The sequence below is a fragment of the Salmo salar genome, chromosome 24 (genome assembly GCF_965601325.2).
Source record: "Salmo salar chromosome 24, fSalSal1, whole genome shotgun sequence".
In the NCBI taxonomy this organism is placed as follows: Eukaryota; Metazoa; Chordata; class Actinopteri; order Salmoniformes; family Salmonidae; genus Salmo; species Salmo salar.
The window spans coordinates 38,480,121-38,492,806 of NC_138314.1; the positions used below are offsets into that span (position 1 = coordinate 38,480,121).

General features: G+C 39.5%; 1 protein-coding gene across 1 annotated transcript; it reads right to left on the reverse strand.

The window, feature by feature from the left end:
- Positions 1-3,324: 3,324 nt before the first annotated feature.
- Positions 3,325-12,151, reverse strand: prr16 (proline rich 16). Its single transcript, XM_045706952.2, has 2 exons — positions 11,752-12,151; positions 3,325-4,198 (listed from the first exon to the last, which is right to left on the reverse strand). Exons 1-2 carry the CDS (start codon positions 11,887-11,889, stop codon positions 3,464-3,466), a joined length of 873 nt encoding a protein of 290 aa, XP_045562908.1. The 5' UTR covers positions 11,890-12,151; the 3' UTR covers positions 3,325-3,463.
- Between the last annotated feature and the right edge of the window lie 535 nt (positions 12,152-12,686).

A 12,686-nucleotide genomic window follows, 5' to 3' on the forward strand; every position in this document is an offset into this window, starting at 1 on the left:
GTCTCTTGACCAATTCTTCCACTTGACAAATTCTTGAGTGTAGAGCTGTACAGCTGTATCACCATTTGAAAAACAAACAAGTCCCAATTGCAATATTGTTTATCTTAAAAAAGGAGATGCAGCTGATGTCTCTCCTTTTAATAGTCTCCAAAGGAGCATAATAATCTGATGTCTCTCCTTTTAGTTTCCAAAGGAGCATAATAATCTGATGTCTCTCCTTTTAGTTTCCAAAGGAGCATAATAATCTGATGTCTCTCCTTTTAGTCTCAAAAGGAGCATAATAATCTGATGTCTCTCCTTTTAATAGTCTCTAAAGGAGCATAATAATCTGATGTCTCTCCTTTTAGTCTCAAAAGGAGCATAATAATCTGATGTCTCTCCTTTTAATAGTCTCTAAAGGAGCATAATAATCTGATGTCTCTCCTTTTAGTTTCCAAAGGAGCATAATAATCTGATGTCTCTCCTTTTAGTCTCAAAAGGAGCATAATAATCTGATGTCTCTCCTTTTAATAGTCTCTAAAGGAGCATAATAATCTGATGTCTCTCCTTTTAGTCTCCAAAGGAGCATAATAATCTGATGTCTCTCCTTTTAATAGTCTCAAAAGGAGCATAATAATCTGATGTCTCTCCTTTTAGTCTCCAAAGGAGCATAATAATCTGATGTCTCTCCTTTTAATAGTCTCCAAAGGAGCATAATAATCTGATGTCTCTCCTTTTAATAGTCTCCAAAGGAGCATAATAATCTGATGTCTCTCCTTTTAATAGTCTCCAAAGGAGCATAATAATCTGATGTCTCTCCTTTTAATAGTCTCCAAAGGAGCATAATAATCTGATATCTCTCCTTTTAGTCGCCAAAGGAGCATAATAATCTGATGTCTCTCATTTTAGTCTCCAAAGGAGAATAATAATCTGATGTCTCTCCTTTTAGTCTCCAAAGGAGCATAATAATCTGATGTCTCTCCTTTTAATAGTCTCAAAAGGAGCATAATAATCTGATGTCTCTCCTTTTAGTCGCCAAAGGAGCATAATAATCTGATGTCTCTCCTTTTAGTTTCCAAAGGAGCATAATAATCTGATGTCTCTCCTTTTAATAGTCTCCAAAGGAGCATAATAATCTGATGTCTCTCCTTTTAGTCGCCAAAGGAGCATAATAATCTGATGTCTCTCATTTTAGTCTCCAAAGGAGCATAATAATCTGATGTCTCTCCTTTTAATAGTCTCTAAAGGAGCATAATAATCTGATGTCTCTCATTTTAGTCTCCAAAGGAGCATAATAATCTGATGTCTCTCCTTTTAATAGTCTCTAAAGGAGCATAATAATCTGATGTCTCTCCTTTTAATATTCTCCAAAGAAGCATAATAATTTTAGATTAACATTGCTTCACAACTTTCTCAAACACGCCCTCTCTCTCTCTCTCCTAATATGTATGAGATGTATTATTAGCACTCTGATGTTTTGATAATGTACTGTAGGTGAGCACTATTTTGATATCTCCATTATAGATGGAACGCCTCTGGAACAAAACTGTCTTGCCATATTTCATTTTCCATTTTGTTTAATGTCTTTTCACTTTATTTCAATTTAGGAAGCATGTATCCAATTGAAATGAAAGACCTAACCAAGTGATACATGTTGAGTATATCAACAATTGTGTCTGGAACTGTAGTACGATATGGAAGAGTATGATAGCTAATTGTATGATAGCTAATTGTATGATAGCTAATTGTATGATAGCTAATTGTTCATTGGAACAACTGTAATTGTGTCACATTTATGCATATTCCTCTTTGCCAGGTCGGCAAGCGATGATGTCACGCAGAATCTTTAACCATCAGCTCAATGGATGTTAGAGTTTTGCACAATAAGTTTTACACCAGCATTCTAAATTTCCAGAATAGTTTCCCACCCACAGGCACATGCAGAACATGTACTGTAGCTGGGTGGGTGGGATTCATCATTGCGATAGATATCTCTATATATAGTTCTGCTGTGGGCACACTGGTGGAAGTCTTTTCTGATCACCCTACAATGCCCATTTCCTTTTAGTACATTTATGCATTTATGTATTTCAAGGGAATTGTTCTTAATTTGTTAGTATTCAATATGACATACATAGAGCTGTACTACTTGATGAAGGTTAACACATTTATTTTATTTCTCCAGAATAAAATGTTTTTTACTAATCTCATCCACAATGCGACCGGGCGAAGCAAGCCTGCAGGGCATAAGCTGATATCGCTACATCCTTCATGGCATTCCTCATGTTTGTTACATTTTTTTCATGTTTCTGTTTATTTAAAATGCTTGAATAAGCACCAATCCCTATCTAAATGTTGAATGCGGGTTAGTAAGCTTGTCCATGAGAGCAAAGACATCATGCATTGAATCTCAGCAGCGTTCACATCCCACTTTATGTCTTTGTTCACACAGACTCACACACATTTTACACACACATCGCTTTCCCATGTCTACTTTAGAGCATTGTCAACATTTGTGTTGGTACAAAGGCAGTATGAAATAGTGTTATCAGCACAGTAATAGCCTAATCCTGCTCATTAGAAGGCTTGCTAGTAGAAGGTGCTACTATTTCCATCCACCTCCAGGGTATGCCTAATTTGTTCCCTTCCAAAGCACTGAAATGCTTTGTGCTTTCATACCCTTTTGATCATTCCTTTCTGAATGACACGATAACATAATAAAGCACCACACACGGCCACTACTGTTTAATTACAGTTCTATAAATGTATGGTAAATTAAGATTAAAATACCAGCATATGTTGAATGGTAAACCATCTAACTAAGATTTAACCTCAAAACATCTGAGGTTAAACACTTTTGAATAGTGTCTGTTCAGTCCACCATGGGAGATTTGACATGGTTTGTCTTCACAAGCTAAACTCAATGTGACTATATTTATTTGACATCTTCCTATAACCTAAGCCACCAGTAGATGTTGCTCTAGATTCAGTAGTGTGACACCCTCCCCATCTCAAAAAGTGAAGTATGGCAGTGAAGCAATATCGGGTGACAAGAGATACTATATGCCATTATTGTATTACTGTCTCAGCCCTGTACACAGAGGTGTACTGGAGAATATTTGGGTCAGCGGTCGGATTTGAGGCAAGCTTGATTTGTTGTTTAACCCAGAGCATAAATGAATGACATGTTCTAACACAGCTTCTTGTTTCTAAAAAATCCCTTTAAAAAAATGATACAATGTTATTTCACATCTCTCAAACCAATCCTGCCAAACCCTTACACTAGCAGCACAGTTGTTAGATGCCACTCACTCACCTCACCGTTTATTCTCTCCTTGTGCATTTCTGAGCTCATGGCCAAGTCTTCTAGTGCTTTTTTTCCCTCATCGTTTAGATAATCCACGTTTGACTGGAGTAGAAAGTGCTCATGAAATAGAAAACACTATAAATTATTTAGAAATATTTAAATTAAGGGTGATTAACATCAAACCGTTGTGGTGGTTGATTTTCGAAGGATGGTTTTCTGTGGTTTCAGGGAAGGGTTAGAATGAGACACACAAGGCAGTTTTGTAGGTGGGAAACTATGGCTGACACTGAGGCCGCCATTTTCTAACATGAGCTGGGATGGTGGTGAGGAGGAGGAACACTGATGGACAGGGCTCATGTCATCAGTAAATTCTGGCTGTAAGTGCATATCTGTGTTGTCAACGTCATATTGCAGGTCACAGTCAGGGCAGTACCCGTGATACTGGACCTTTTCACTGAATCGGACCCTCTCCCGGGTTGCCTGAGGGCATTTGGTCTTTTCATGCCGTAGCAAAGGCATAGGCATAAGTCCTCTCTCTTCCTTTGTACTATTAGAGATGCAGTATGATAAGTCTCTGTTTGGCTTCCCTGGGAAAACACCATTACGCATAAGAGTCCCGTTAGCCTTGGCTAGTAGGCTCCCTGATAGTGGGTTCTTGTTGTGCTCCTCTGCTTTGATAGGTGTCAGCCTGGGAGGGGGCAGCGGAGGGTGGGGCTTCTTCATCACGGTCAGGATGGCGTGGCTGACAGACGGGGGCCTAAAGATGGCGATCTTGATCTTGTCAATGCTGGAGGCTGTGGTGGTGGTGGTGGTGCTGCTAGAGCTGCTGTTCAGGGTGTCTGTCTTGGAACTGTCTGTCATTTCCTCCTCCAGCTGTAGGTCACACGTGAGGGAGTCGATCTCATGCACAACCTGCACCAGGAGAAAAGGAAAAGGAGGACAGTACATATTTAGTTTGACAGACATTGAAATATAACAGACTAATAGAGTAGAAAATACAGCAGCAGCCAAAATGTTACTGTATGAAGCACTTGTTGTTGTCCAACCTGGTTAGTAAATAGTTAGGCAGGGGGAGGGAGCTTCTACTAGGCTAACATATGGAATTGTTTTAAGATGGTCATACCAAGGATCATTTAGCTATTTGATTTTGAGTTTTAGGACCCCTTTAGGTATATAACAAACAAAAAAATATATACTCTATATACTCTATATAAAAAAAATATTTGATGAAATATTGAATTTGGCCTTACTGCTATTAGCCCATAGAAACACATTGAATAACAGATTCATACATAGTCCAAAAAATTTATACAAAGGAATTTTGTTTTAAAGTGTCTGTCCTATAGCTGAGAGACATAAGAAAGATACAGAAATTATTTGTATTTTTTTTACCCATATTTACCCCCTTTTTCTTTTGCACTGAACTACTTCCATATAGATATACACTACATGACCAACAGTATGTGGACACCTGCTCGTCCAACATCTCATTCCATAATCATGGGCATTAATATGGAGTTGGTCCCCCCTTTGCTATAACAGCCTCCATTCTTCTGGGAAGGTTTTCCACTAGATGTTGGATCATTGCTGCAGGGACTTGCTTCCTTTCAGCCACAAGAGTATCACTGAGGTTGGGCACTGATGTTGGGCGATTAGGCTTGGCTCACAGTTGGCGTTCCAATCCATCACAAAGGTGTTCGATGGGGTTGAGGTCAGGGCTCTGTGCAGGCCAGTCAAGTTCTTCCACACCGATCTCGACAAACTATTTCTGAATGGACCTCGCTTTGTGCACTGTCATGCTGAAACAGGAAAGAGCCTTCCCCAAACTGATGCCATAAAGATGGAAGCACAGACTCGTCTAGAATGTCATTGTAGGCTGTAGCATTAAGATTTCCCTTCACTGGAACTAAGGGGCCTAGCCCGAACCATAAAAAACAGCCCCAGATAATTATTCCTCCTCTACCAAACTTTACAGTTGGCACTATACATTGGGGCAGGTAGCGTTCTCCTGGCATCTGCCAAACCCAGATTCGTCTGTCGGACTGTGAGATGGTGAAGCGTGATTCTTCACTGCAGAGAGCGTGTTTCCACTGAGTCCAATGGCGGCGAGCTTTACACCACTCCAGCCGACGCAGGCATTGCGCATGCTGATCTTAGATTTGTGTGCGGCTGCTCTACCATGGAATCCCACTTAATGAAGCTCCCGACGAACAGATGATGTTGCTTTCAGAGGCAATTTGGAACTCGGTAGGGAGTGTTACAACTGAGGACTGACTATTTTTACGCATTATGCGCTTTAACACTCGGCGATCATGTTCTGTGGGCTTGTGTGGCCTACCACTTCGCAGCTGAGCCTTTGTTGCTCCTAGACGTTTCCACTTCACAATAACAGCACTTACAGTTGACCGGGGCTGCTATAGCAGGGCAGAAATTTGACGAACTGACTTATTGTAAAGGTGGCATCCTAAGGCGGTGCCACGTTAAAAGTAATTGAGCTCTTCAGTATGGTCATTCTACTGCCAATGTTTGTCTATGGAGATTGCATGGCGGTGCCCTCAATTTTGTACACCTGTCAGCAAAACAACTGACATGTATGTGTTCGTCAGAGTCTCACCTTTTCATAGAGGCATATTCATATGTAGCCAAACAGTTTGGACGCTACTACATACGTTTTCGTGAGAAGACCAATTTTTGGGATGTCTCATGGTCTGACAAACACCGCTGTAGCTCGGCCACCTTCCACCGCAGATGCGGAAGGCCGTCATTGGTGGATGCGGTAGAATGAGACATAGACATCGACTCTAGGGCGTTATAAAGGCCCACTGCAGTCAAAAACTTGTTTTACAGTGCCTTCAGAAAGTATTCACACATTTTCCACATTTTGTTGTGTTGAATTTAAAATTGATTAAATTGGGATTTTGTGTCACTGGCCTACACACAATACCCCATAATGTACAAGTGGAATTTTGTTTTTAGACATTTTTACAAAGCTGACATTTTTTGAGTCAATAAGTATTCAACCCCTTTGTTATAATAAGTTCAGGAGTAAACATTTGCCTAACAAGTCACATAATAAGTTACATGGACTCACTCTGTGTGCAATTGTAGTGTTTAACATGATTTTTGAATGACTACCTCATCTCTGTACCCCACACATACAATTATAAGGTCCCTCAGTCTTGCAGTGAATTTCAAACACAGATCCAATCACAAAGACCAGGGAGATTTTCCCAATGCCTCGCAAAGAAGGGCGCATATTGGTAGATGGGTAAAAATCTTAAAGCAGACATTGAATATCCCTTTGAACATGGTGAAGTTATTAATTACACTTTGGATGGTTCATCAATACCCCCAGTCACTACAAAGAAACAGGCGTCCTTCCTAACTCAGCATGCGGAGAGGAAGGAAACCGCTCAGAGATTTTACCATGAGGCCAAAGGTGACTTTAAAACAGTTACAGAGTTTAATGGCTGTGATAGGAGACTGAGGATGGATCAACAGCATAGTATTCACTTTACAATACTAACCGAAATGACAGAGTGAAAAGAAGGAAGCCTCTACAGAAAGAAAGTATTCCAAAACATGCACCCTGTTTGCAATAAGGCACTAAAGTAATACTGCAAAAAATGTGGCAAAGAAATGTACTTTATGTCCTGAATACAAAGCGTTATGTTTTGGGCAAATCCAACATAACACATCACTGAATACCACTCTTCATATTTTCAAGCATGGTGGTGGCTGCATCATGTTATGGGTATGCTTGCCATCGGCAAGGACCAGGGAGTTGTTTTTTTAGGATAAAAAGAAACAGAATAGAGCTAAGCACAGGTAAAATCCTAGAGGAAAACCTGGTTCAGTCTGCCTTCCAACAGACACTGGGAGACAAATTCAAGGCCAAGAAACACAAGGCCAAATATACAATGGAGTTGCTTACCAAGACGACATTGAATGTTCCTGAGTGGCCTACTTACAGTTTTGACTGAAATCATCTTCAAAATCTATGGCAAGACTTGAAAATGGCTGTTTAGCAATGATCAACAACCAACTTGAAAGAGCTTGAAAAACAAAAGTACTAATATTGTGCAATCTGGGTGTGCAAAGCTCTTAAAAACATAACCAGAAGGACTCCCAGCTGTAATCGCTGGCAATGGTGATTCTAACATGTATACTTACAGTTAAAGGTTTGGACACACCTACTCATTCCAGGGTTTTTCTTTATTTTTACTATTTTCTACACTGTAGAATAATAGTGAAGAAATCAAACTATAAAATGACACATGGAATCATGTAGTAAATGTTCAACAAATCCCCAAAAAATTATATTTGAGATTCTTCAAAGTAGCCAACCTTTGCCTTGAGGACAGCTTTGCACACTCTTGGCATTCTCTCAACCAGCTTCATGAGGTAGTCACTGGGAATGCATTTAAATTAACAGGTGTGCCTTGTTAAAAGTTCATTTGTGGAATTTCTTTCTTTCTTAATGAGCCAATCAGTTGTGTTGTGACAAGGTAGAGGTGATATACAGAAGATAGCCCTATCTGGTAAAAGACCAAGTCCATATTATGGCAAGAACAGCTGAAATAAGCAAAGAGAAACGACAGTCCATCATTACCTTAAGACATGAAGGTCAGTCAATCTGAAAAATGTCAAGAACTTTGAAAGTTTATTCACATGCAGTCGCAAAAACCATCAAGCGGTATGATGAAGCTGGCTCTCATGAGGACCGCCACAGGAAAGGAAGACCTAGAGATACCTCTGCTGCAGAGGATAAGTTCATTAGAGTTACCAGCCTCAGATTGCAGCCCAAATAAATGCTTCATAGAGTTCAAGTAACGGACACATCTCAACATCAACTGTTCAGAGGAGACTGCGTAAATCAGGCCTTCATGGTCGAATTGCTGCAAAGAAACCACTACTCAATAATAAGAAGAGACATGCTTGGGCCAAGAAACACCAGCAATGGATATTAGACCGGTGGAAATCTGTCCTTTGGTCTGATGCGTCCAAATTTGACATTTTTGGTTCCAACCAGCGTGTCTTTGTGAGACGCAGAGTAGGTGAACGGATTATCTCCGCATGTGTGGTTCCCACCATGAAGCGTGGGGGAGGAGGTGTTATGGTGTGGGGGTGCTTTGCTGGTGACACTGTCTGTGATTTATTTAGAATTCAAGACACACTTAACCAGCATGGCATCCACAGCATTCTGCAGCGATACGCCATCTCATCTGGTTTGCGTGTGGTGGGACTATCATTTGTTTTTCAACAGGACAATGAACCAAAACACACCTCCAGGCTGTGTAAGCGTTATTTGACTAAGAAAGAGAGTGATGGAGTGCTGCATTAGATTATCTGGCCTCCACACTTACCCGACCTCAACCCAGTTGAGATGGTTTGGGATGAGTTGGACCGCAGAGTGAAGGAAAAGCAGCCAATGAGTGCTCAGCATATGTGAGAACTCCTTCAAGACTGTTGGAAAAGCATTCCTCATGAAGCTGGTTGAGAGAATACCAAGAGTGTGCAAAGCTGTCGTCAAGGTAAAAGCGTTGAAGAATCTAAAATCTAAAATATATTTTGATATGTTTAACACTTTTTTGGTTACTACATGATTAAATATGTGTTATTTCATCATTTTGATGTCTTCGCTATTATTCTACAATGTAAAAAATAAAGAAAAACCTTTGAAAGAGTAGGTGTGTCCAAACTTTTGACTGGTACTGTATGTAAATTAGATATTTCTGTATTTCATTTTCAATAAATTTGCAAAAATGTCTAAAACATGTTTTCACTTTGTCGGTATAGGGTTTTGGGGGTAGATGGGTGAGAAAAAAACTTTCTGAAGGCACTGTATATAACGTATATTTCCACACTATGCGGTTGGAATAATATTGTGAAATTGTGAAAATGATGATAATGTCCTTATAGTGTAAGAGCTGTTTGAAAAGTCTGCCTGAAATTTCTGCCTGTTTTGGTGGGATGGAGTTTTGGCCTGCCTGGTGACATCACCAGGTGGTTAATTAGTTAATAGACCAATAAGAGAGTTTCAGACCTCTTCCAATAACAGCTAGTCTTGCGTTTCCCCTCCCCACTCAGACCACTCGCAGACAGTCCTAGCAACATTTTTGCTTGAGAAATTACTCATTGCTGAGAAGCTATTTTTGTTTCTTTTTGACCATTTTAGTTGAAAACAATCACAGTAAGGTAATTGTTACCAGAAATGATTTGATATGGAAATAAAAACTGCTTTTTGGCCTTTAAACTAATGAATTATTATAATAACTTTGTAGACATATGGTCCTCTCAAGCCAGATTCGCATGCAACACAACAATATTACACAGTATTCTCTGATTAATTGCTGGTCGTATTTGATTAATTAATTTGCTAGACGTATTTGTAAGGTAAGGGCAAACTAGAAACTACCCATAATAGTCCAATGAAAAGAACACACACCAAACTGTATGAAGACTCTTAATCAAAAGCAAGACCCTCTGGCAATACTAACTTGATAACATACATGATCAGTTTATATAACAATGAATTCTGTGAGTATGCTCTTGCACGTGGTGGACATATTAAGATGAAATTGAAATGGTTGAAAGCACATACTTGGCCCCTCCATACATTCATAGTTGAGGTGATAATAATATACCTACAGGACAAGCAGTGAAAATTGCAAAGACATTTCTTTGTAGCAAATGACTACATCTTCCCTTAGGCATGTTTACTAGTTTTGAGTAGAAATAAACCTTGATTACTCTTTGTGTATGTGCATATAGAAAAATACACAATGTTCAACACTATTATGGAGATAGTCTGAAATTACTTGTTATTTTGTAATCTATTACTGACACAATACCTACTAATTAAGACCTATGAGATAGACCCTAAGATATAAGTTGCCTATCATTTCACATTTCAGTGGTAGCCAATACTTTGCCAAACCATGTCTGAGAACAGTATCCAGATAGTATACCATTTTAAAAGTCATTATATTTTTAAGTAATTGACGCTAGTGAAGTAATATCAGCATATCCACATTTAATGGAATATAAAACTGAGGTTGGGTTAAAAGCTCATGTAGAGTGAAATCTCCATGCAGTCTTAAATGGATCATTTAGTAGGACACAAAAGAGAGTCACAGTATCCATTGCAACATGCTTAGGGGCATGATAGTTCTCTCTGTGCCAAGCATCTGGGTTCAGCTCCCCTTAAACATAGGCTTGAATCCAATAATTCAAGTGTGTGAGTTGCACTAGATAAATACTGCATCTAAATGGGATTTACTGAAACATTGGCTTTGACAATGAACTGACAATCCCCGAGGTGGGTTGTTTTAGTAGCGCTGTTAGATTAACAGATAGTGTACACTCTCCTAAATAGAATATTGATTTGTATTTTTTACTTCTTATTTAACCTTTATTTAACTAGGCAAGTCAGTTAAGAAACAAAATCGTATTTACAATGACGGCCTAGGAACAGTGGGTTAACTGCCTTGTTCAGGGGCAGAAGAACAGATTTTTACCTTGTCAGCTCGGGGATTCGATCTAGCAACCTTTGGGTTAGATCAACGCTCTAACCACTAGGCTACCTTCCGCACCAGATTGATGTTTCTATAACATTGTGTTTAATTCAAATACTTGTTGAAAATGTTGAAAGAGAATCACTATGTCAGAGGAAATGTGTGTCTTGTATCCATCCATTACATCCATCAATTAAGAAGAACAGTGTAGGTTTCATCTAAAGTGACAACCTGTCGTGAAAGGGCGGGGATTTCAGCACCAGCAGGCCGGACAGTTCCTTTCGTACAAACATCAAGGTAGGCTACATCCACCCGTCAAAGCAGGTTAGATTGCGTGTCATTATAGGGACGATGGAAGACCACAAGGATCAATGTGTGAAATCAACAGAAAACAAATATAGTATGAGTTAAATTAATGAATGCACTAAAATTGATATTCCCAACAATTGTATATCACTTAGACACAATGACAGCGCTGACACAATCCTGATACTGTAACAAGGTGCCTATCGAGAAGAGAGCTGCTGTATAATTTGACAGGAGACAATGATCATAAAAACAGTAGGCTAGACTGCATTTAGATGATGAAATGAAATGCAAAACCATACCGGTGAACTACACGTGATCAATCATGATACATGTTTGCACTTAAATGATCAAAGCCCAGTGTACGCACTAAGGCGCAGCTGCGTTGTCATCCTTCGCACATACTACGTGTCCTATGTCTTTCATGTTCACTGATAAGATATTTGGTCACATACGAAAGGGCAATGCATAGGCCATGGACTTAATTATATCTGAGCCTTCAGATGTTTATTATGGAACAATCGTTTTCCCAATCAGCAAAAAATCTATACCCTAAACATACCTGCGTTAAATCAAAACAATGTTCATCTCAAATAAAAAACACAAAACATAAGCCAGTTATAGGAAACCTATTCCACCAACCTCTTTGAGTTCCTTGGCTACATCCCTCAAGTCTCCCAGTATGGTCTCCAAATCCTTCACGATAGTCTTGATCTGCTTTTTGACTTTAACTTTGGAGACTACTCCTTCGGCCGATTCTACATGTGATGTCCCTGACATCCTTCGTTGGCACAATGTATTTTTAAGGATCACAAGTAAATCCTTCCGCTGCCGTCAGACCACTTTGCCTATGCATTTTAATGTTCTGTTTTCTTCACTTTCCTCCCATACAGGCTAAATCACGCAATAATGTAGCGAAGCGTGGTGACAGCGTCCCGGCCAGCACGCCTGCGCAATAGAGCATAGCAAAAATAATATTATCTTAAAAATGTTTAACAAAATAATGTTGCTGGAGAGGTGTTTCTAGACAGTCGCTCGTGATCATTCCGCCGTTACCTTTAAACATTTCTGTAAAAAAACAAACAAATGCTGATATGTCACATTTCCTTGTGGCAAGATGCCTAGTCAGATATCCGGTACATAATTTTAATCAGACTGAAATAATAAGAGAATGAAAAGGAACATGGTACATAGTACACATCAATCCAATCCAAGTCCAATATTCTAACATAATGGTCCATAGGCTGCGCCAGACATCTCCATTGAATGGATTCTCTCTCAAAAATATATGTATATTCTATAGGCTACATACGACAGGCATAGTATATTCATAAACTGCAGTTACTTTACTGAATAAATGACAAGTGATAATAATCCCTTCTTCACATTGCATCTACATCGAAGCCTCCGTGGTGTCTGATAGCCTGCCCATACACCAGGGGAGAGAATGGTCTTTGCACGGCTGCGCGTGTCATGACACGCGCGCCGCAGAAGCAGGTCACCTAAGGCTGCTCTTCATGTTTTGATTTGGAAAGTGATACATTCGTGTTACTCACCATCATTTCCATAGTGTTATG